Raw genomic sequence first — 27,402 nt, forward strand, 5'->3', positions numbered from 1 at the left:
ACACCTGAATGGTGCCACAGACTAATGTGATGTACTAGTAGTAGACATACTAAGAAATAAGAATTATTATTACTGGTATAAAGCTTTGATTTAGTGACGTGCAACCTGATTTAGTCACATACGTGTACCACAGTAATTTAATGAGTTCCTGTCATGCAACGGAGTTGCGTGATACGGTTACATGACAGTATGTAATGTTTACACAGCGTTGTACTATACTATTATGGTAGTAACAGGATCTTCTAGTCTTCGCTACTTTGATGAAAATACCGAAGATGATTGAATGAAGCCACGACGTCTACTCCTTTGCTATAATAACTGGTAATATGCTAGCTGATACTAGGTGTTTGATCTTGTGTAATGTTCACTGTGGCAGACAGTCATGGGAACATCGCGTTCCCCCCAGGAACGTTCAGATCTGTATACAGTACTACATACTATACATGGTAAAATATGTTACAACGCAAACACATCCCAACGATTCCTGTGATATACGTTCTTGTTATACCATCGAGATTTTAGCTGCCAGGAAAGTTTCCGTATAGATTCCCTTACTAGCCTCGGTTTGATCTGTGAATTCCGATATGATATAGTGAGATATTCTCTAACCAGCATTATCAGCCATCCAGGAACTTCAAAAAAGGGAATCTGCGACAGGACAATCTTGTTATAACATGCTTATGTAAAATGATTGGGACATTGAAAGAGATTTGACATTGAAGAAGACACGTGGAAGCCGATCCTTTTCCGAGTTTCCTTGTCCATTTTTTTAATACTTCAGACGGGTATGAAAAAAAACATTCTTGGGATACCGGCTTCTTACAATGTATGTCACCAAAGATCTAACTCTTAGCTGCCGTGTGGCAGCAGCAAAGTCCGGGTACACATCGTGATGATAGTTATTGATTAGTAAGGAACAGAGAAAACTAGCTTCATGTGGTGAGAGGAAAGGGTGGTTGACAGTTACTTGACACTGTTAACAGTTGGATGATATAACAGATTGTGTTTTTGTAAGACTATATTGTATATACAGTATATCATTTTTCCATGTGCGTTTGCCAATATCAACATCTCTTGTTTGTGGTTTATCTGTCGCACCACAGTAACCGACGAGAAATTCTTCAATATAAGCCATTATATGATGGAATTAGGGATTACATACATGAAAATGTGAGAATATGCCAATACATGTATCTGTGGGTAAGCTTGATAGGGGCTTTGGTTTCAAAACTAGGTTTTGATTGAAATTGATGTTGGCAGTTACAGGTATAAGAAGTTTAGAAAGGTTTTGAGGATGGTTGTATGTAGGATAATGTAGGTTTAACACTAATAATGTATTGCATTGTTTACTAGTGATGAAAAACTTCTTGTTTGGAGGAACCGTTTACAGATAGAAAAATGATGTCAGCAAATCCTGTATCGGGAAGATCTGCATGTGCAATGTAGTACATTTATATAGTACATCGTTTACACGTGCATATAAAATGTATACACGGTCTCGTGAGCATGTGCCTTAGATTACAGTGTTGATATTACAGTTAATTCTGTATCACAACAATGCCGGCACATGTATCAGAGATGGTAAATTGTTAATTTCTACAATAACAGGCGCGTATCACTTAGGGGAGGGGTATAATGGGGAGAGTGTTGTAGACATGATTGCGGTGTCTGTCAGATAATCCGATACACGGATGATTTTAAGTAATTTTCACATTAACATACCACAGCTGGTAGTCAAACAAGGACGCAGTTTTTGTAACATTTTCCCCAAGGACTTTGATTGGAATGCAGATTTGTGTACATGTACTTTACATATGTGCTTGTACACGTTAGATGGCGTATTTCATTTTGTATTTAAAAAATGTAACTATTAACCCTGGCTGTTGAAGTTAATCCTATGTATACAATCAGCAAATGATCTTGTAATTCAATAAACTGAGACCTTTGCGTGATATCGGCCTCAACACGCTTTATATACATTTTGTATTTTCAGAAACTATTTAAATAGTTTAGGCAATACATACTGTCTCTACTCAACTTCCACAAATGTGACTTATACCAGAATGGACTTATATATTCGGAACGGACGGCGGCGATGAAACAGAGGACACTTACTCTTTGGAATGCATGGTTCTTATAACATTCATTCAGCAAACATCAGCAGATTCCAATTATCTCCAGAGCATCGGAAACTGCTGGGGTTTGTCGAATGATTATAATTATGATAAATCTGATGTTTTGTAAATCTGCATCATCGGCCGTGTTTGATCGATTTCGAGTTTTGACTATGATTACATGTATGAGTCTGTCGGACCTGGTTATATTTGGACCCAGCTGAGATAATAAAGATGTCATTTGTCCGATATTCTGCTACTGATGAACCTTACAATGGTTGGATGGGCAGACTGTCTGTTCCCCAAACAGTCGTATAATCCCTCTTTGTACTCTTGCTGACAGGGAGGAATTTCTGGATCCTCTAGTAGTCGTAAATATATCATCAACAGGAACACTTAAGTAGTTTTTGACGTAGCGATTACCAATGCAGTATATTATAGATACTATGTATAGACCGTCTAGTATATAGACTAACAGCTTTAGCCCTCGTAGTCATGATTCATTGTATTTTTCATTCTGACATGTTGGCTCTTTATTTTCTCACGTGTTCGAGTTATCCCCCTTCATTGTAGCCTTATTTTTCAGCCTGAGGACGGGGACTAAGGATCAATGTTATCTGTTGTGAATGTCAGAAATTGTATAGCTTGAATTTCACTTATCTTTTTAAAAATCGAGGATTTGGTGGACAGTTTAATTTCACTGAATTCCTAAGTGGTCAAACCGATGACAAACTAAGAAAATTGTACGTGGGCGGACACACAACCAAGGGCATCAACCAACGCAATGTCCTTCATTTGTATCACAAATTGACCATTACACTTGACCTGTCTGGGCGTTAATAACGGCATTACCATGTTCGGACATGTTTAGGTAATTGCCGAGAAAACTTCAGAGGAAATCGAGCTCTTACAAGTCTAATTAGCGGCAGGCCCTATAGCTTAGTCTCCCAGTGTCCATGGTACATTGTCAACTTGAAATTGTTTGATAAACCATGCGGATCTGACGGGTTAGAAGCTAACCAAGCGTAAGGATGAAAGTTGTGACTGACACAAATGTGTATTGCCGCGAACCATGTATCGATATAATTACGACTAATTGCTTCATATGTGTACTGTTTACTCGGAGATGGACAACTCGGGACGACCGAAGGTTAAAACATATGTACAAAATGTTACACAACATAGCTTGAATTTTGTAAACATCACATGAGCCTTACAATTTTAGTTACAGTCCATACTGCATGTACCGGAACCTGCAGACAATAATAACCTTCATAAAACACTGAGACTCAATTTATACTTCTGTATTTTATTGTGGTCGGGCATGATTATATGAAATTGACATTCAATTAATAATGGGATTGGATGGGGTATGGTAAAAATCTATAGAGTTTGTCGTTTGTATCTAGCGTTTGGTGGCTACATTGACAAAAAAACCATGATATTGGCAGATGAATACCAGTTCCCCATTTGTTTGATTACGTTTTCCCGACAAAAAACTATCAACCAGTGACCAGTGCTTGACAACTGTTTACATGAGTCCCAAACTTGTTCGTGGATTGTGAAAAACACCTTAACCACTATGCTAAAATTGTCACAGGTCAACGCATCTATTTGTTTTTCTTTCGGGTTTTGAACAACTTCCGTCTTTTTTTCTATGTACTTTTCTTTTTTTAGTGTCTCCTTGCAATCCGTCTCCGCATAGATTAGTGCGAAAGAGTGAGAAAGCTACAAATAAACCGCTCGATGTTCTGTATCGGATGCTTTCTCTGTACTGTGAATGGTCTATTAGATCTATACTGGTGGTTTGAGGGGTGTAAAACTCTTAATACCTTACAGTCTGAGGATGATGGTACGTAACGTGTACCGCCTGATTGCAGCCTGAGTGATTGGTGTAGACAAGTGATGGCCGACACCCACGGTACCTTGTTAAACCTATGATGCTTTCTAGCTAGTTGAAAACCTCCCTGGATAAAAGATAATGAGTTCCAGGTATATTGTCCATTAGAGAATGATTGAAGGAATGTTTGGGGAACATGATTAGACATCACCTGTCCCCAACACCAAGCTGTAAACAATTGGATTTATTATTTTTGTTTACACGTTGTTTAAATGATCATCACCACGTGTAGACTTTAAATACGTCTGGACTCCACTGTCTCAGTGCCTAATTAGACGTGTTCGAATATTATATTACGTTTCCTATTACGCTTCCTTGTGGATAATGACGTGTCCACATGTTGCATTGCGTGTCATTGTGTATCAGGCGTCTTATGTGACGCTTCATGCCTCCTTCTGATTTGTATGTGTGCGTATGCCTTATTATAGGTCGCAGTGTCTTAGAAGAAGTTCTGGTGTACAATGACATCCGCTGATTTTTCATTTAATTGTCTATTTTTTCAATACAGTATATGCTCTATTTTAACATGTGTCATTTTGTCACGCGATGTGCCATGATGTCCCCATATGTCCATGTGTCTCGTCATATCAGTAAATATACGTGGCACGTGTCTCTTGATTTCTAGTCCCTCATCACTTATGTTGCGTGCCCCAGCGTCCCCTAGAATCCGGTTATCACTACTTATCATGTTAGCGTGGGATCCTATCTCATCAATGAGCCATACGGGTATAATATTGATGTTGGCTGAAGCCCAATACTCTGCAAGGAGATTTCTACAACATGTCCGACTGATGTCATTAATTTCTACAGCCTCCGGACAGCTGCTAACGGCTATAACTCGCTGACCATATGTCCTGACCAGCACATGGTCAGAGCACACGTGCTATAGATTAAGTAATGGTTACAGCTGCTTGCCTTGTCCGTCTGACCAACTTATACTCATAGTACCAAAAAATGTTTGGGAAGGGAGGTAACTCTATCGTCCTTCGCGAAGAAGAAACTGTTGACCCGGTCAGTTACGTTTGAAGTTAGATTTAAAACATCGAACACTAAATGAAGGGATTAAAAGTAGTACTCTACTAGGTAAATAATTAATCGGCAAGTTAATTAATTCTGCAGTATTAATATTACAATCTTATGTGTAAAGATTAAATGTACATGTGATTGGTGCATGATGTAAATTCCTAGGAGCATATATTTGCTTCCTTATATATTTGCTATATAAAAACAGACGAGGAAGCATCGTAATATACTGTACATAATTGCTTGTAAAATGTTATTCATCCAATTTACTTCTACACTGTTGACAACTGCATACAGCGAACTACTAGTAAATCCATGCACTGCGCAAATAGTATCAGTTATCACTTTCTCTTGATCACGAACAACACGAGTACGCCACCTCAGTGTTGACAAGTACGTGTCACTTTTTGATCAATAGCGCCAAGTACAAAACGTATATTGGGTTGGGATTCCGTATGTATGATGTTAATTAATTTTTTGGAAGATGACAGATAAGACTGTAATTGATATGCCTACCGATCCTACAGTATAATATAGGCGAGTGATAGACTCCCCACACACTAAAACCAGAGAGGCAGACTCGTATCAAAGATCAAAGCTATTCTACAATCTATTCTCCCCTCCTTGGTTCTCAATTTTAAAAAAGGAATGATGTAAATAGAAAATTGTTATTGGAAAAGGTACACCGTGGCTAGTTAGTGCGCGTATCGCGTTCATTGCATATATGCCAATTAAATGTTATTCTTAAACGCTAAACAGGCGATACACTGGTTTTGTAACCAATAGTAGAACATTACCCACAAGGAAATTCCATTTCAATACTAGTTTGCGCCATCCCGGATACTCAAAAGGTTATTCATAACAACAGTGATGTGATATCGAGGATGAGTTTGGGCATAAAGTGTTGATAACTTGGCATGTTAGGGGCATCATCTACAAACAAGCTTTTATTGATTCAATGCTCACGCTTGTTTGTTTGTTTGATTATTTGTTTTTGTTTTTAGTTTGTTTGTTTGTTTGTTTGTTTGTGTGTGTGTGTGTGTGGGGGGGGGGGGGGGGTCTACGGTTTTTTTCCAAACCTGTCGTGTTTTGCTGTCTCATCAGCCGTCCTTTACGTTTTTTGATAATGAAATGTCTGGCCAATTAGTATAGTGTCGTAAGGACACAATTGACTCGGTATACCAATTAGTGTATCTCTGTATATTAATTAGCGTATCTTCTATTACAGGTATGGCGAGTGACGTGCTACCAAGGACACTGGGTCTTCCCTAGGGGGAGCCACCTTCTGACCGAACATAACCGAAGGTAAGGTCAAATGTCAAGGAACCAGGAAGGTCGACTGGTACCGAATAATAACCAGATTTATTTCATGACGTAATTACATGGGTTAATTATATCTCATTGACATATCCTAAGCAGATCAGACAAGTACAATGTAATTCAAGGTCGCATATCGCCATATATTTAGATTTTCGTAATCGGCAGGCCGAATTACATTGTATTTCGAAGTACATATATATATATATATAGTTATTCTTTTTCTAAAACGAAATGTTTTGTTTTATTATCATTTGGGGACTGCAAAATACATGGTAACAAATGCTATGTCTGCTTCGCTAGTTTTCAAGAACTCGTGTTACATTTAGTAAAAAATTCTTTGCAATTATATTTCATTGTCAACATCCAAAACCTGAAGTATCATGTCGTTGTGTAAAAGACAAAAGGATTATGTGAGTGAACCTAGGCGTGTTGCTTTGTGTATTATCGGTTCACATCGTAGATCGCAACAAAATTATAGTTAACATCACCGAAAGTCTACAAACTGTCGGTTAAAACGCTAAATCTGTCCGGTAGGTCTTAATATATGATTTAGTGAGTTATAAACAAGAAGTATAACCCAATATATATATCTGAAGGACGGGAGCGACCTCATTCTATATAGACTAACACATGTAAATGAGATTCCATGACATCATTTACTGTTTGTACAGTATAGTGCCATAATGAGAAGGTTACGGAAACAAACAATAACTTACATTAGGTGACACTTCTATTATTCCACTGCATGTTCTGTGAAAAAGATACCAAAAGTAACATAGCATCATTTCACGGCGTTATGTTTTTAAACAAAACTACGATTACAAAAACCATTAGACTACCGAAAAAAATGATTTCCCGAAGGTCAATTATTTAGAAAATATAACCAATATCATATATCAAAGAAAAGCATTAAAAAGATCTACCTTGGCTTGCACATCTTAACATAGGAAGATTACTAAAATTTGTATTAACATGTTATGATAAAATGTCTATCAGTGAAATTATGATGTGATCATTACCGAATGTTGTGGGAAATGGACGTGTTTATAAATGTAAACAAATAGCGTTACTTCTCGAATATTTTGTGGCAATTAATTATCCATGTACATCAATCGAGGCGAAACGATAAATTTTGATGACTTAAGTATTAGGAACTTTCGATTAACCCGAGTTTATGAGTATAAAAGTATGTGGTAATGAGTGTCCTATTAAATGTTTAGTTTAAAACGAATAATATTCCTTAATTGAAATCAATTCAAACTAAGTAAATCGAGTCATTCTCATGAAGTTAATATTTGAGAGTAGCATGATGCATTCCTCTAGTCGATAAATCGTACAGGAATATAACGGCCTTGGGTTATCAAAGATCGTTTCCGAGATATGATTGGTCATTCAGTAATTATACGTAAATTCGCATGACCATATGTCGATAATGGCATATTGTTCCGCAGTTTTAGGGAAGACTTATATGGACATGGGATCCTGTATGCCTGAGAGCCATACAGAAATCACGAAATCTGTCTGTCTTAAATTCTTCATGTCACTTGAACAAAACATGATTGACCGGTTTTATATCGGTTCTTTTCCCACGATATTGCGTGTTTTCAATGTAATTTAAACGAATTCAAATAGTTAGTATTTTATGAGTCAGATTTCTTTATTGCACTCAGACACATATATGTGTGTAACTCGAGGTCAACTACACGGGTAACCATTAACGAGGTTTAGTTGGACCCGATTTTCTATTATAATGCGAATTTATTCACACGATGTATTTTGTCTCCCGTAGAGACAATATATACAGTAAACCGGCTAATTGTTCATATACAGTAACCCGGCCAATTGTTCATGTAAGCTTAGCACTTTTGTACGCAATGCAGGACATTATTATAATAGTGTTATAGTGGACCATTAAGAAATCGTTTGATTAAGTAATTTATATTTACTTGTTCAACGCCGATGTATTTAACTTCCCTTTTCAAATGCCATAGATCTCAGTGTATATTACTGTCTGTAATATTGTTTATTTTCCTCGAACTAAAAAGCATAAATGCGATAAAACATTTTTTGACTATAAATATTGAATAACAGAGACAAGTATCAGCACATCTTTGATTACATGCATTATTTACTCAACACATTTGTTATTACCCGCCATATTTTATAGACACAAATTTGACTTCAGATATATCGATTTAACGTTCCTTTCCCTCCAAACATGTTAAAATTACCTTCCTTTATCTATACACGTATGCACATCGTTTTATGCAGCAATACTGTCAACTTAGATATAAACCTAAAAACAAAATAAAGCTGACAGACATACAACATATACCCAGTAAACCATTATAGATAGAAAAATAATATACAAGTTTATTTTTATTTGTAGTGTAATATGATGTAGATATCGATATAGTCTATAATATTTGTTTAAATGCATATTTGTTTGTTCGTGCGATAACCGTTATGTAAATATAAATGTTGATTGATTAGCGTTTTGTTGTATCAGTCGAGATAACATTCCACCCTGGCGCATTTGCTTTGTCATCAGACACAAATGCAGGGTGACACATGAGTAGATAAATGTGCACGATCAATGCAATCAACAGGTGTCATCGATTATTCACGAGTAGCTTCGCTCAACTTACAATGTATCTTAAATATTTCAATTTTTATTGCAATATGGCGTTTCAATAACAAAGCCTGAAATATTATTTACAAATGTAATTAGTTTTATGCCTTTGAAATATACATTGCTACGCTGTTTTGCAAAATCATATCGATGCATGTTTAATTTGAAGATATTAAATTATTTTAATTTTGTTATATTTACACGTAATAAATGGATGAATATTTATGTTTTGTAGTTGTCATCGGCTATGAAGCAATTTTTATTTTATTCAATAATTGAAATCATAAAAACACGTTTTGTACGTGTGCTTATATTGCTATATTTGATAGTGTCATTCGCTCACGTTTCTTTCCAGTGTCAGTTTCCACCATAACGTGCACGTGAGACAAACCCGTCCGATAATCAGACCTTGCAGTTTGCAAGCAGACATACAAATATGTACGTGTACAATCTGGTTATTGTAGCACCTGGAAGAAGACGTATCGAAACAGTATTGAGTATATATCTTCCATTTAAACGCTTACGTCAGCTATTAAAATAACAATAAATCGTTAATCACGACCACATCAATAAAACACACGTGTTCATACCGGTAGTTTTACTCGCACACATTCTTAAAGCTTATCGCTTCGTCCAATGTTTACATCGCCCCCGCGAGCGCCGCAAAACACAAGGACAATATCAAAATGACCTTTAACCCGCCGCCGACAGCGAGATTATGTCAGGTGAGACCGTAATCTGTCGATATAAACAAACGACCAATTAGTATATGTTAAAACAAGTCAGTCGCGAGTTGTCATCTAGCTGTTCAACACCCTCTTGTGTGTGTGTTAGATCAGTAATAACACTGGTATCGATCCGGACTACAGATCATGTGACACCGTCCTAACGCTCCATTGGATAACACCGCTAGGAATCTCGATCCATTCTAAACATTCGTCGATGTGGTACATTCACAAGATGTGTGAGATATTTCAATGTGGCGATGGGTAAGTGAGCGGGTGGCACGCCTATATGTACCCGCAACGTTACAATGTTATTTCACAGGATATTGTCTGACAGGAGAAATTGTGTGAGCCACGACCATGCTGATGGACAATATAACTAAATGGCGGACCATGCTGTATGTGTATATGTATATTCCGTGTCTACCTGTGTAGTGCCGATAGGTACAAATTACAGTACGAGGCTCAGTGAAGTGTGTCCAGTTGACAGATAGTAGAAAACAGCATGGAGAACTGGGCTACTAACACCGGTGCGGGGTCCACAGTGGGGGCTGACGGAGCTTTCGAGAGATTCCTCACCGCTGCCATCGCCACCATCATCACCATAATGTTCTCATGGAGACTTTTAGTAGAAAACGTCGATGAAAATGGCGAAGTAAACGCCTCCTACCCAACTCGTCAACAGTTGCTGGCATTGCAGCAGCGTGCATCAGGTGGGGCCCCGCCGGATGACCCGGAACCGTCAGGTGACCAAGACGGACCCCAGAGCCCCTGTCGAGTACCCATACCTGTTGGTAATCAAAGATCACATCTGACCTCGGGTCACGATGTAATGGAATGTAAATACGAAAGTCAAATGCATTCGTCACAGTTATCATCTAGTGTAACCCAACGGTGTGGACCCCCAATGGACGAAGGTGATAATGAATTTAGAAGAGTTAACACCCCCGGGGAGGAGGTGAATGATCCCGAGGGTGACGACAACCCAGCCTGGGGGTACAATAATTGGGAGGATGATACATATTGGAATATAAACACAAGGAGAAAACCAAGAGACTTTATGACATCCCAGGTGAGAAGTAAATCTGAGTCCTCGGACCAGAGTTACACGGCGGGATCGGATAGCAGTGACCCCGAGGGAGGGGGCCCCGCTACGGCGTCCGAGGGGGAGGATGAACAGTATGTGAATCGAGAGTACCGCAGTATTGTTGATAATGACGATTATAGTAACATGATGGAGGATAGGAATACTGATACGAGTGATACGAGTGAAAGTGAGGAGGGGGAGTATGAAGCCCCTCCCATGATGGATTCCGACGAAGACGAGGAGGCAAATTATTCCAATGCGTTAGAGCCTATTATAGAGGAGGATTCAGATGACATGTACACCAGTGATGATGAAACGATAGACGAAAACGAAGGTAAGAGAGACAGCAGTGAAAGTGCTGATATAGATGAATCTGACGAGGGGAATATATATGATGGGACATTACCATGTGACATTTCATACACTAGAAAAGATGATGATAATAAAGGTGTTAGCGATGGACGTAATTATAAATACGATACGGATGAATTTCGGACAGGTATATGTAGGTCTGCGAAGGATGTATACTCACCTGAGTGTGTCATAGAAACGGACGGTCGTGATCAATCATCTCCCGCGGATATACCTGTCGTACCTGGAGCAGACGACACTAGCACAGACCACGTGGATTTGTTTACATCTCGGCGTGAAGGCCCCGGGCCCGCTATTGTTAATGCGATTGAAGGGGAGAGGTCACAGGCTGGTGACACCGAACATTGTATGAATGAAAGCCGCATTCCAAAGCCTGACATTAATAAATATCGCGGCACAGATTTAGATTTAAACCTACCAGCAGACAACAGTAGTGTACCTGAATCGCCCGTACGCACGTGTGCAGTGGAGGATTTGTTTGACGGGTACGTGTCAGACGAGTCCTGTAGTAGCGCTTCTGTTGTGACTGTTGTTAGTTTAGATGTTGAGGACGACGAGGGCGACGACATAAATCAAAATAGATCGACAAATCATTGTCTACTTCACAGCGAGACACAGCAACAACATTCGAGTGGCAGGTTAAGTGACGAAGAGGACAATGCATCAGACTCCAATTCCGAGGAATGTTTTGACGGAGACGGGGAATGTGTGGAAAAAAGTGATTCGGTGATACACATACCGCAGTTAGTGGAGTCAGAATGGACAGAAGTCGAGACAAATAACAATAGTCAGCCGCCTTTAGGATTAAAGAAAGGTGTAATTGATATCGCCCTCATTGAGGGGGACAATGGGCAAAAAACTTCAGAATTCACTTACAATGATTTTATTACCGACATAAAGGTAACAAGTGATGAAATTGTATCGCCTTCTGCTGAGGTGCGCGAGGCACCAAACTCGACACTAATTGTAGACATTGTGGACACTATCACAGAAACACCTGTTTCACGAGCAGAGGAAACCACGTACCGCAGCGATAGGGAGGATACGGACGGCAATTCTAGTAAACTCACTGACGAAGAAATGTTCGCTCTGTCCCAACTTGCCAGCATCCCCGAGGAAGCTGAGGATCATGAAGGGAATGGAGACGAGGCTGATGAGGATACTGAATCGGATGGGAAGCCAATTGAGTCAATCGACATCACCCCGATAGAAGCAGCTTCCTTGAGTCAGCTTGAAAGTGTTTACACTAACATTCCAGAGAAGTGTAGCGTAAACATCATCAGTTACCAAAATGTTGATGATGACGACGAGGAGGAGGAGTTTACTAGCTCATCTGTCGCAGAGAAAAGTGATGACGCTGTTCCGCGTTTTCAAAATATTTCAACAACGGTACAGGACTACGTCAATAGTTCCGACGATGACGTAGAACCTCGGGAGTACAATCCGTATGAGGACGATTTTGCAGAGTTTGAATTCCACCAGGATTCAGATGAAGATTCATTCTTTCTCGTGATGGGTGACCAAAGTCACCTTCGGAAGTTGGACACGGTGACCAACTTGGACGCCCTTGGTCTGAACGCCGCTTCAGACGGTTACGACGTTCAACCAAGCGAAGACGGTAAATCTGTTGTGTTCTCAAAAACTGAGGAAGTGTATACCGACCACCATGTTAGATACTTCACAGAGGACAGGGTGCAGGACACACCGGAAGTCCGCATCAATAGCACGATAGAGGAACAGGACGAAGATGCTCCGAATGAACACGAGAACGATACCACAAATATTCCGAACGGTGATATGGATGTGGCTTGTGTTGTGAATGGAGTAAACGGTGATAAAGCAAATGTATCCGAGGAGGACTTATCGGACCCAATCCAGGGTACAATTGATCGGCCGGCGTGCAATAGCTCGGGAAATCTGATAACAGACAATGACCAGGGAAACAATTCCCATTACAACAAAGGTTCAAAACATGAGTTATTATTTGAACATGGCCAACTCGAGCAGTTACGAGATATGAGCACGAGTTTAGAAAATACGCGCGATACGTCGGACAATGATCGCACGAGTGACTCGCACTCTGATCTCAGCTCAGCTGATATGACAGGAAGTGGTGATATACGCATGCGTAGTCTGCAAGAGTACGTGATAGAACAAAGTTCTCGAGAGAGCTTAAATGAAGCCTTGCATATTGACGAGGAACTGGATTCTGGGATACAGTGCAATAGTTTTTCCCCAAATCAAAGTGGATTGTCTCCGGATAATAGACAGCTAAACGAATTAGCTAATGTCAATTTCCGTGATACAGAATCTCAGAACGCAGATGATAGCTGTGAAGATGTTTCAAACGTTGAATTATTTATCAATGAGAGCGATTTGAATATTGACAAAACAGAACGTGATCAAGAAACATCTATGTCTAATTTAGTGACAAATCGTCAAAAAGAAACTGTTATTGACGATATTCCATCATCAAATTATCAAAAAGAATCTTGTATCGACGGCATTCCATCAAACCGTAAAAAGGAAACTTGTATCGACGATATTCCATCAACAAGCGTTCAAAAAGAAACTTGTATCGACGATATTCCGTCAACAAACATTCATAAGGAAACTTGTATCGACGATATTCCATTAACAAACGTTCAAAAAGAAACTTGTATCGACGATATTCCATCAACAAACGTTCATAGGGAAACTTGTATCGACGATATTCCATCAACAAACATTCAAAACAAGTTTGACGATATTCCATCAACAAACGTTCATAAGGAAACTCGTATCGACGATATTCCATCAACAAACATTCAAAACAAGTTTGACGATATTCCACCATCAACAAACGTTCATAAGGAAACTTTTATCGACGATATTCCTTCAACAAACATTCAAAACAAGTTTGACGATATTCCATCAACAAACATTCAAAAAGAAACTTTTATCGACGATATATCATCATCATCAAACGTTCAAAAGGAAACTTGTATCGACGATATTCCATCAACAAGAGTTCATAAGGAAACATGTGTAGACGATATTCCATCAACAAATCGCCAAAAGGAAACATGTATAGACGATATTCCATCAATAAATCGCCAAAAGGAAACATGTATCCACGATATTCCATCAAATCATCGAAAAGAAACGTGTATAGACAATGTCCCATCATCATATCATAAAAAAGAAATCGATGGCATCGTGAATAAAACGCCAAAGGAAACTATTTTAGACAACGCATTGCCTTCGTTGCCAACAAATAAACATGGCGATGTTTCATTAACACAAGCCAGCGATTCTCCGCAACAGAATTTCGATGGTGAAATTTTTAGATCGCAAACAAGTGCAAAACGTGAAACAGCTATCGATGACCCTGTAGTAGCTGAGTTCTTGACCTCTAGTACGATAGATGACCTTGAAAGTGCAATAGCCCCATGTATAGAACAGTACACCAAGTCTGTGAATTCTCCTACTAAACTTAAACCGGAAGTTGAAAGTGTTCCCTCTTTAGCGGAAAACATAACTGATCCAAATACTGCGAGCAAAAACCAAAACATTCGAGATGTGCCAAAGTTTGGGTGGGTGGTTCGGACATCAGTTGTGAATCCCTCCGGTTTAAAGGGAATCAAAGCAAAAATAAGTAAACAGCAGGAACGATCGCGCATGCGCATTTCAGAACAATACAAGTCTGTGCTTACTGAACCTATTGTGATAAATGCTAGTCCGCCAGTAATACGAACTCCAGAGCAAAAACCGTTACCCATTATTCGTCAAAAGATTATCTCATCCAGACACCGCTTTCTCAGTGCTGATAACTTGACGGATACCGTTAGCGCTCAGTTTGACCACTTTAAATCGTCTGTGTCTAAAACACAGCCAAAACAGCGTATTTATACACGTCGTGACACAACACCAGCTCAAAAAACGCGCCGTATTCTAAGTTTTGAACGTGTTGACACGGTCGGCAGTTCTCTTCGGCACAACAGTAGTGACGACTCGTTCGAGAGACCCCCGCTTGATAAACTACACAAAGACTGTATTTTCTCCGCTCATAAACACAAAGAGATACTAGACACTGCTGAATCCATCGACAAATTACACGAACCTCTCCTTAGTTACGGGTCTGTCTCGTCATTGGTGGAAACTGATATTGACTCTGGTGAAACATTTGAAACATTTTACTTGCATGAAACTGACGTTGATATGTTTGGGTTTCAGCACATACCTTTACAAAGAACGGCAAGCATGAGTGACATGATGACATCAAAGAATCAAGAAGAGCAAAAGACTCGGAAGGGTCGGTTTGCCGACCGAAATATGCCAAAATCCAAAAGTCTTATGACGTTGGAAACAAATATTGATGAAGAAGTGGAGGGAGACGGAAGTCTCAAGCGCGTGCCATCCATACATGAGCTTCGGGTGGCTAAGTCATTACAGAAACTTAACGTCCCGGATTGGTATAAAAAATCAAGCGTCTCGCGGAGTGGCAGCACATATAGTCTTTTCTCTTCTGATCGCCGCGACTCGACGTCAACGCTTGACTCCATAGGGTATGCTATGTCAACGACGTCCTGTCCCTGTCCCTCAATTAGTCCCACTTCCGGTGCAGTCGTGATAAAAACGAGAGTTACACCATCTAGTGCAAATAGGTTTCTTCGAGCACCTAAGCTTCCTGTTACACCCGAGAAATCACCGTTACCCCCAATGAATTTCCGGTTACCTAGTGACAAATTAAGGAACAAAGATAAATCTAAGGAACTCATGCCAATACCGGTCGTGCCTTTCTCACAACTTAGACTAATGTTTGAAACAGGTAAGAAAAAGACATCGCCTGTTAAAAAGACTCCCAGTTTAAAAACTGAAAAAGTTGAAACAGTGTCCCCTCTTCCTTCACCTGATGTACCCGATCACCCCGCATCGTCACCTGTGACGTCATCACCTCCTCCGCCAATACTTAAGGTGACGTCACCGGACCAACTGCCTACCAACGGTACAACAACTAATGGAAGGGAGGAGGAGAGCAGGGTGAAAAATGGTCGCGTGCGAATTAGTGAACCCGAGGTTACAAATATTAAGCCGGTTCCTCCGGAGAAACCGGCCTCTTTATCCAAGAAAGAATCCAGCCAGGAGAAGTCAAGTTCGCCGGCGAAAAAGGGATTTTTCTCGCATTTTAAGAAGCAGAAAAGTTCCTCCACAAAGTCAGCACCAGCGTCACCGCCGGCCGAGCCAGAAAAACTCAAACCGTCCATCAAGCCTCCAGTTCCCGCAAAACCCGTCAAAAGCAGAAAAGGTAAATATCAGTCTTTTTTATCATTTTAGTCGTATAAAATGTTCTGTGAAAAAGTGTGTAGTGTAAAATTAAAGTACTCATTCGTTTTACTTTGAGAATATGAGTCCTGACTTTGAAATATTCATTTGAATACACTATCATTTATTTCTGACAGCACAGCGTTGTATTTAGTATCGAATATTTCTCCATGCCTGAATATCAAACAGGTTATTTATTAAAGGCAGTGGATTACTACTTTCATATAAATCAATATTTCTGTAGCTAAATCACGTCATACATTATAGTCACGTACACAACGACTGGCTGCATATACGCTCTGTATATTATTATATATATCGATGAATATATACGTATTACACAATAGACAATGATGCGCTAGTGTAAAGATACAATCAATCATCAACACAACCCATTTGTTCAAACAGTATCCATGGCAATCGATAGTTATGATAGTTACACCCTCCCTCCGATAAGGTTTTCAAATAATTATTGTCTACATCACCTAGCAAATATATCCATCTCCACAAGGTACTAGATCTATAAACGTGTATATTTTAGCGGTAATAACCTTAGCTTAATTTAGTGCTCTTTGCAGAACTGTCTTGCTCTAAAGTGATTTTGTGGTAAAGGTTGAAATGATCACGTTTACAGTATAATCTGTGTGCTGCCTAAGAAAGTTTCAATGACCTATTGAAGCTTTAGAATAACAATAGTCAAAATATGTAGCTAAGGGGGAAAAAATGTCATTGGCGATACATTTGTTTTCGTGGTAACCATGGAACCACGAATAGAAAAATAACGAAATTTGTTTGATACTTAAGTGGAATTAATGTCACACGAATATTTCCAAGTCATGAAAGAACCCACTAATGTTTTATGTTATTCTAAAAAAGATATTTATCAAAACAAGATAGGTGTAATCTGTACCCAATCATACAAAAGACGTTTGTGTCCATAGAATATCTCATTGCGAACTGATCAACTTCCCAGGTTAACTATTTGGAGGTACTGATATTTACGATGTATATATAGCATTAATATATGTCATTATGTTATTATCACAGACGAGGTTAACAGTTCATCTGTTGGTAAGTGATAAACACTATCTAATGCATATCTTCTATCCTTTTTATATAATCGCTTTATATTCTTCTTTCAAATTCTCTTTCTTTACACAACGCTTTTGGTGGCGGTTGGTGGTGGTGCTTTGTCTTTCTTTAATGTTGTTGTCACACAAACTTATAATATCAGAATGTCATGGTGCACCGTCTGTCGTCCCAGCCAACTTCTATAATTACCATGACAACAGATATGATTACTGTACACCACTGGACTTTCGCGAGAGGACTAGAACGCAAATTAATATGTTTCTCGAATAATTGTATGCAACATAAAATGAATGCACGGTCACAAAGAGTTTATTTATCGCGAATTTAACAAAGATAATAAAGTGGTCAACAATATATTGAATTTCACAATGACAGGTTCTAATACCAAGCCCAAAAGTCAAAGTGATTTACCTTTTAAATATTTATGCTTGCACAAAATAACGAAATATGTTAATATCAAAATATTATTTAATATAAGCACATATGTATTTGTCAATAGTCTAAATCACAACTTTCACTACAGTTTAGCGTAAAGGTTTCTACTTTAAGCCGTTCATTTAGTTCCTGCAAATAAATAACTTTTAATGTATTTTATTTAGTTGACTTTCTTGGCCTACATTCAATTTGAGAAATTTGAAAAAAAAAAATATTTCAAATGACTCATTAATATTAAAAGGTCAATTTGCATGGCTCAGGAACATGAACAAACTGAAGTAAAGAGTATTAAATTTATTGAAACCAATATAGCATTTCCTACATTTCACAATTACAAAATAGAACTACAAGACCTGGCATACAAATTATGACAGATAGAAGAATTTCTAGAAACAACTTATTCATATGCAAGCATATCGATTTTATGAAAATGTTCTTTGAAGAAAGTCTTGCTGAGCGATACATGCCCTGTAATGATGATAAGCATTATATTGGACGCAGTTATAACATTCGCTTTGCTTTTCTTATTCCAAAATATACGGTCTATTCATTGATGTATCTAAAGCAATGAAAAGGTCAATTCACATCTCTGATGAATGTCTTATTACTTTATCATTCCCCACTTTCTTTGTACTATTATATTGGATGTAAATCCTGAGACAATCTTTTATCAAATACATTTAGGCATTTTACATACATTTGACATGATTTCTATGTTGTATAATTCCGTATACCTATGGTACAGTGTAATATATTTTGGTTTTCATATCATAAGTAGTACACTCATCATCCTAGTGATTCCAACATACACTGTACTTCACATATTTGAAATATAAATTATAATAACATGTCGAAGTTGTGAATCAGATTTGTTGGATGGAATTGTTGTCAATATGCATTATCATATTACATCGCAGTCGAGGAATTGTTTGAGATGGTTTTATTATCTGCTTAAATAAGATTTATTTTCTATCATACTTGTTGAATAGTTCTCCGTGTGTTACATGGAATATCGATATCGTGCGAAACTCGCGAGTTAGATGTTAGAGGTAGGTTGTATAATCGGTCGAGATTTCTGTGAGTGTTATCATTGTGCAAATATATTTGTACATCAGATGTTGGTTTGTAATGGAAAGAGACTGGTGTTAGCTGTTTCCAATTACCAAATCTTGGTATCGGCTTCAAATCAATGGTTTTACTCTGGGCACTGTCAATATTCAAATATTGATATCGAGCATTGAAATCGGTGTTTTTTATGTTGGTTTCTACCCACACATCTCACCTATTGTAGGGTCAGGTATTATTAATGTGCATATATTCATGCCAAATAAATTTGAATTGAAATCGGTAGCGTAAGATGTTGGTACTGTATATATATTCATTTCACAATTTATAAAGTAAATAGTTGATTTGTGTCTGACTGGCAATAGCGAAGCAGTTTCTTCGAAAGCAAGTGCAAAGTAAATCAAGGTACTTAGTTGTTATAATCGAATGGATTTAGTTTGGAGAAATTCCTATTAGTTTCGAAAGAGGTCAAGAAATTACAGTTGTACATGTATATCAAATGTTGATTTCGGACATGATGATATATAAAAATATACATCGTTTCATCATTTCGACACTCAATGTTTCAATTTTCATTGAATAGGAAGGCAAAAGAATTAATCAATAAAAATATCGTTCAAGGCATAAGAACTACACAAAACCCCTCAGCAAAGAAGCTAAATCGGGGTTATAGGGTAGGCAGCGTTTAGGAAAATAAAATTCTCCCCGCGTGTCGCGCTCATCATTAAAGATGGCGGTTATCACCACGATTCCGGGGTTTGTTTGGTTTGGGTCCTCTGTAGACATGATTAGATTTCGCCTGGTCTGGCTCTAGAGACGCTAGCGACACGACTCTCCGGGGTATTAGTGCCGATAATATCCCTGATGAATGAGACTCTCTCCATATAAACCAATATCGATCGGGGGACAGCATCAGTACCTACTGTATAAATTTATACTTATATATGGATATACAGAGTTCTTCTCGTAGCTCGTGTTATCACTTGTATTTATCCTCCAACATTCTGACTTGTCGTGCAGATATAGCCAGTTCTCAACACTTTGGACTTCATAAATCTTTCGGCATACACAAGATGGCGATATCTGATAGATTTACAGTGCATAGGAGTGATATCTGTCGGAGTATAACTGTCACATGCCCTCGGAATAACGTAAATCAAATACATGGACAATTCGCAAATATATTTGATTTCGCAAGCTTGCCTACAAAACTTATTCAAGAAATCTGGATATCTAGGAATATCTTTGAATTTGCTATGAATATAAATTTCAGTGATTTTATTTTTACTTTTATGAGACTTATACATGAACGCGATTGGAATCAAAGACGCCGTTCAAATTGTTGCTATTTTTTTCGCGAATGACCCAGATCTCTTGTCATAATATGTAGAAAAAGACATAACCAGCATAACCATCAGGAAAAAGTATAATCTGAGTCTTTACTCAAAAATATTATACAATCGATTTTATAACTCCGGTGTGTTTCCTAATTCTTATATCTGGTACCTTTAGTCACGAACCATCAAAAGAAATCCGACACATGCGAGGAAGCCATTTTCTGTATTGCCGAAAAAATAATCTCCATGAATTTCTGTCTAAAATATGTTTAAAATAAAACAAAGGCTAGATTAACCAATTAAATCAGAAACGGAAGCAAAGGCGTCAAATTGAATTTTAGTACCATTAAATTCTAGTGGCATTTAGCTACTTGTACCATTTATTTGGCTGGCAGTGATAAAAGCCAGGTCGATATTTCTTACTTTGCCGAGAAAAGGTCACACACAATTTAGTGTTCCCTACGCTAAAACCGTTTCCTAGAAACTGGCTCCTGGCTGCAAACATTTGTGACCCGAAATAGGCAATAACAAAAGGCAAGACTTATCGACATATTGTTCCTCTTCCGTTTGTCTTATTGATTAGTTTAGCCTGGTGCGCCGTAAATCATGAGCGCATCTGTGACACCGGAAAATGGAATATGTCACGCAAATGTATATATTTCTTAAACATTGCAAGCTGTGAAGTTGGGCGTATTTAATTACAGAAATGAACTTTGTATTCTTTGATTGGTGAATCATGACGGATCTGTACATGTCTGAGTAGTCTAGTTTAAGGTATACCTTTATGATAAGATCTCTTTGTATTATTTCCGTTTATGAAACATCTAATTGTTAAACGACCGAATTGGTATTGAGAAAAGGGGATGCAGTTATTAAGGTAGCTGAAAGTCAGACCTTTTTTTTACATATTGATATTTGTCACACATTTGCGCTTGTCAAATTCTGATTTTCTGCAGAATACTCTGGGCTTCCTCCACCATTAAAACTCAGACACGCCCTTATAACAATTACAGTAAACGTAAACAAAAGGTGAAGGTAGTTGAGTTCAAGTATTGCGTGGTATGTTCGCAACCCACATATGATGTATATTGATGTCCCATACATTGTGTTCGCCTTCGTGTGTTACGAACAAGTGTCATTCAAATTCTAGTACTTTTAAAGTAGTCATGTCTGTTTTGTATTTGAGAAATAATCCCTATTGAAAAAGACGGGAAACTGGTGTGTTGTTGGCCTAAAGGGCCAGTCATCCGTGTCCTGGAATGTTAATGTTTCCAAACAAAGTTATAAAATATACTGTGTTACCCGCACTATGTATTAGTCAGAAAGATAAACGTCTTTCTCAACTCGTGAATTACACAGCACATAATTTTTCATGTGTAAAATTCCCATTTGTATAAAAAAAAATTACCTTTTTTGTAAGCTTTGTTCATATTGATGTCTGTCACAATACCGTAATGACCCGATGGACATAGACCAAATATACCTATGTTTTTGATAGAGGAGCTGACAGGGTTATTGTTGTGTATTATATATACATGTATATAAATCATGTATGAATCATTGTCATTTAACACCGAAAAGTGTCAGACCAGTTTCGCATATTTTTAGCCCACCATCATCAGATGGTGGGCTATTCAAATCGCTTTTCGTCCGTGGTCCGTGGTCCGTCCTTCCGTCCGTCCTTCCGTCCTTCCGTCCGTTAACATTTCTTGTTACCGCTATTTCTCGGAAAGGGCTGAAGAGATCTTTCTCATTTCATATGTAGGTTCCCCTAGGGCCCTAGTTGTGCATAATGCATTTTAGGACCGATCGGTTAACAAGATGGACGCCAGGCCGCCATCTTGGATTTTGATAGTTAAAGTTTGTTACCGCTATTTCTCAGAAAGTACTGAAGGGATCTCTCTCAAATTTCACATGTAGGTTCCCCTAGGGCCCTAGTTGTGCATATTACATTTTAGGACCGATCCGTTAACAAGATGGCCGCCAGGCCGCCATCTTGGATTTTGATAGTTAAAGTTTGTTACCGCTATTTCTCAGAAAGTACTGAAGGGATCTCTCTCAAACTTCACATGTAGGTTCCCCTAGGGCCCTAGTTGTGCATATAACATTTTAGGACCGATCCGTTAACAAGATGGCCGCCAGGCCGCCATCTTGGATTTTGATAGTTAAAGTTTGTTACCGCTATTTCTCAGAAAGTACTGAAGGGATCTCTCTCAAACTTCACATGTAGGTTCCCCTAGGGCCCTAGTTGTGCATATTTCATTTTTGGACTGATCGGTCAACAAGATGGCCGCCATCTTGGATTTTGATAGTTGAAGTTTGTTACCGCTATTTCTCAGAAAGTACTGAAGAAATATGTGTCAAATTTCATGTGCAGGTTCCCTTAGGTCCCTAGTTATGCATATAACATTTTGGGTCCGATCGGTCAACAAGATGGCCGACAGGCCACCATTTTGAATTTTGATAATTGAAGTTTGTTACCGCTTTATTTATCAGAAAGTACTGAAGCGATCTGTCTCAAATTGTATATGTAGGTTCTCCTAGGACCTTCATGTTGCATATTGGGACCGATCGGTCAACAAGATGGCCGACAGGTAGCCATCTTTGATTTTGATTATTGAAGTTTGTTAGTGTTATATATCTCAGAAAGTACTGAAAGGATCTTTCTCAAATTTCATACATGTATGTAGTAATATGTAGTAAAAGTTTGAAAAGCAGAGAAAAGATCCCTCTTTCTATTGTCAGACATAGATCATTCTTTGGTGGGCGCCAAGATCCCTCTGGGATCTCTTGTTCTAAATTGTTATTAATTCCTGTGCTATTTATATGACATCACTATGACGTAACCGCAATTTACTGATGATATGAGGCATTAAAAGGCACATATCTTTGGTGTATGGTTTCGACTGTAGAATAGGGTTTTCTTGCTTGCAATATACAATTTATAGAAAGCTACTGTCGAGATTGTGACGGTGATATTTAGTACACAACTCATGCCCTGTGGTTCTTGTTCAGAGTATAGCTTGCTGCATCATATGGTAAATATTTGAAACACAGCTTGTTACAGTGCTTGTTCAAGTATATGGTTAAGATTTCTGTAGGATACGCTGTATGCGTTTGTTTTTATTTTGAACTGAGCTTGCAACAGTATATTGTTATGACTGCTTCAATTTATGATGACTTAGTAAAGCTTGCTGAAGTATATGGTTAAGCTTGCTGCAGTATATAGTAACACTTGCTGCAGTATATGTATTGATGAGCTTACTGCGGTATATGGTTTAAATTGCTGCACTAGTGCTCTGTTCATTAATGAGCTTGCTGTCATACATTGTATATGGTTAATATTACTGCAGTACATGGTTAAGTTTTCCATTGTACATTGTTTATCTTGCTGCAGTACATGGTTAAGATTTCCATTGTATATGGTTAAATTTGCTGAAGTAAATGTAGATAGTTAAGCGTATTACAGTATATGGCTAAGTGAAGCTTGCTGTAATAAATGGTTAAGCTTGCGACAGTTTAATAAATTGTAATAGGCTATGTTTTTAATTGAAAAAAATGTCCTACTACCATGTATAGTTGATACTTGGTTTTTAACTTTGCTTTAACATCCTCCATGCGGTTGATCGATTAATGTTTGATACAGAGCCTACTTTCATGTATATTTGATATCGCCTACAGTGTGCTTTGGTACTAGTTAGTGTTTGGTACGGAACTGGCTTCGGTTAATGGCTTCTGTTTTTGGGACAATAAAAAAGTCCTTATGTGCTAGTTCCTGGAACATCTCACTTGTACAATGATGTTCATATTGTTCGGTTTATGGTGAAAGAGAAAGCTACTAATACAAAGTAATATTGAAGTTAGACTTTTTCAGTATTGTTCAATTACGGAATATATATTTTATGCTTATCATATGACTTTATTGTTTTTATCAAAATATTTTGACATTGCCTATGACTAGTATATGCTATCTGACCGTGATAAATACATTCTTGTTAAGATATATAAATGTTGTAGAGATACTGGTCAATGTTGATAACTGATACAGATAGTTACACCAATACATATGAAATGCCTTATTCACATTTAATTGATATTATATATATTGATATTTTCAGAGACTACAGTGTAACCTTGGACAAACAGGCCGGAAATGGAATCTTCCTTTTCAACGGAACGGTGCTTTGTGTGCGCATGAGCTGCGATCGATGTGACTACACGTGACAAGTGGCTGCTTGCGAATCCAAAACGAGGCTAAGATCAATGTCAGAGCAAAGCTGGCCAGGCTCCTCCACCCTGGCAGACAAGCAAGCGTTCTCATCACGATGAATCAACTAGGCGGAGACGGCAAGCTTTACGAGTGTAATGCCACTACATATCACATGTGATTATTGAAACGTATTTGTGAATTTGGATTACATCATCATTTCTTATTAAACCCTTATCAAGGATTATTTATATTTATACTGGAACGAGCAAAATTGCAGTGAAAACAATACTATAGTCATTTCTGTGCAACATTACGACACATGTTGGTGTTATGTATTTGATTATTCAGAGTGGATAATATTGGCTATGATTTCGTTATTATGTGAATATGTGATTCAGAATTCACTGGCGATATATATTCAGTATTGAGGGTTTTTTTTTTAAATGACTCTTGAATCAGTTCAGTTGTGGTGCTGTTTTAGAACTTGACAGCTTCAAAAACATGGATGTGATTTTAAATGACCATCAACAGTGGGTAAGATTAATGTCTCTTTTATTCATCGTCTCTGTTATTCTGCAGAACGCTTTCCTTTACAACGTTCGTCTAAGTAGGCTTGAATTTCCCGCTCTGCCATATCGCTGACATTCTATGTCACTGACAGGGCGTCTTCCGGATCACTCACAGGGCGATATCCGGGTCGTCTTGTCTTCCTGTAGTTAAATGTGGACACGCTGATATTATGAGATGGATGAGATACACATGTTTGTACTATTTAAAGATGAACAGATATTTGATAATATTTATATTTAATATGGACCCTACGATAAATTATACAAAATTTTTAGTCTGATAAAATATCATTATTGTACTCTTTTCGTGTTTCGTTGTTAATCACTTGGCTGTCAATCATGATAGCGGACTCGATTACTGAGATAGCGTATCAAAAACAGTTGTACGGCGGGAGCATAACAAATGATAGCCGGAGATGGAAAGTAAATATTATCGTTAGTTTGGCCTGTAAATAGGTTTAGTATCGACAAATGTAAGATAAGGGGTGTTGGACAGGTCGCCCAAGGCTCACGGTACCCAATCTATCACAGATTGACATTCTCTGTCAGATATCAGGTCGGGTCCAACACGTGTTCTATATCATGCCAGACATGGACTACTGCCGTGGATTCCTGTTTGTACATGCATTGGTGTTTCCCTCATCCAACCCGCGGCATCCCGCTTCACGGCCTAACAGAACGGACATTTTATGACCCTCAAGTGGACTTACTTCCTTTATAACTTTAAAGTGTACTAAAATAGTCGATTAAAGGGGCAGCGTTTTATGCCAGATACGAAATCCACATAAAGTAAATACTTGACAAGTTTTATTCGCTGAAATATCCAGGTATGATATAATCTTGTTTATTTTACTACAGGACATCAGCAACAACCGTTATTTATTTCCTTCATTGCCTACATCCGGGCGGCACCGGACATCAATTTTTCCGGAATTATTTTACCTTCTTACAGTAGCAACACCTAATCATTCTTGACATTAGTATGTTCAACACATTTCCGGCGAATATAAGACCGGGGACTTTGCCGCAGAAAAGGTATTTCTAGCGTCGTCAACCGAGATTGATAGCTACAGAACCATTTTCCAGACGAATAACCTTTCCCCAAATCTAATTTCTTTCTGTCAAGACGTCGCCGTGGTAGTAACTCGAATGGGTTGACGCTTCGTTTGTGAGTTGACACCTCTGAACACGAAAAGAGTAGGACTGACTGTGATTTTAATCAAGGTGTCGTGTCAGTAATGTCCAAATCTTCTTTGTAGCTTTCGATTACACAAAAATCTCGGGAGAGAATATTAACCTTTGTGAACTAAATCGAACATTTCTCGTATACTACTATAACTTGATAAGTCTTGATTTGGTCACTGTTATAACTATTGACCCTTGTCTGTGTTAATAATCTGTCAAATTTCTGATCCACAATGAACGCGAATGTAACTGTCGAATCACCAATGATAAAACCCGTAGAGATATTAGACTATAGCTACGTGGATTTCAAATAATGCTAACCAATTTGTCGGTAACGTTAGACTCCATCCAGATGTTCAGCACAAAAATGATGTTTTTGTCATGAAAAACAAAAGGCAATGATAAATAACTATAGGGTACTTGGTCTATTTAATTGCTAACACAATGCGCATATCGCTGCCTTTGGAATATTTTTGTCTTTATTATGCATCTAAAGTTAAAGCAAGGGGTTTCCAAAATTGTCGAATTAACTGGATTAAAATGTTCAGTTAAATTTCTTTGCCAGCTATGTCGAATTCCCCTATGAATTTGTAAACTTTGTAGGCAGATGTAGCTGGCGTGATCTAACATAAAAGTATATATATATGCATATATTACAGTGTCAAGAAATAATACCTTGTAAGTGTGTGGTCTCGCCCACCTGTATACATGTAATGTAGCGTTCACAATTTCTGGCATCACATCTTACACATGTATACACACACACGTTATTTAGTTGGAGGCCCTGTGTGGAATATTGGAAAACGACGAGACAGTAATAGTTAATAGAGAAAAGCTACCACCTTTTCTATCAGATAGCGGCTATGGCTCCTGATACGGTTTCAAAGCCAGCTCAATCACCCGGGAGGAACTAGTGATAAAGGGATGATAATCTATCAGGGGGTTATATATGTAAACACAGCGGTTCCTAGGTAACCTATCAGAATAGCGAAGGTAACGAAGGCTCTGGAAATCAATTTCAATTTCACCAAG

At 38.2% G+C, this 27,402-nt stretch overlaps 1 protein-coding gene across 1 annotated transcript; it reads left to right on the top strand.

Annotated features, from left to right (window-relative positions):
• The first annotated feature begins 9,759 nt into the window (after positions 1-9,759).
• LOC138321046 (serine-rich adhesin for platelets-like) lies at positions 9,760-25,484 on the top strand. Its single transcript, XM_069264444.1, has 3 exons — positions 9,760-16,460; positions 17,525-17,548; positions 24,525-25,484. The coding sequence occupies exons 1-3, from the start codon at positions 10,220-10,222 to the stop codon at positions 24,536-24,538; spliced, it is 6,279 nt and encodes a 2,092-aa protein (XP_069120545.1). The 5' UTR covers positions 9,760-10,219; the 3' UTR covers positions 24,539-25,484.
• Positions 25,485-27,402: the final 1,918 nt, after the last annotated feature.

The sequence above is a fragment of the Argopecten irradians genome, chromosome 4 (assembly GCF_041381155.1).
Source record: "Argopecten irradians isolate NY chromosome 4, Ai_NY, whole genome shotgun sequence".
Classification (NCBI taxonomy): Eukaryota; Metazoa; Mollusca; class Bivalvia; order Pectinida; family Pectinidae; genus Argopecten; species Argopecten irradians.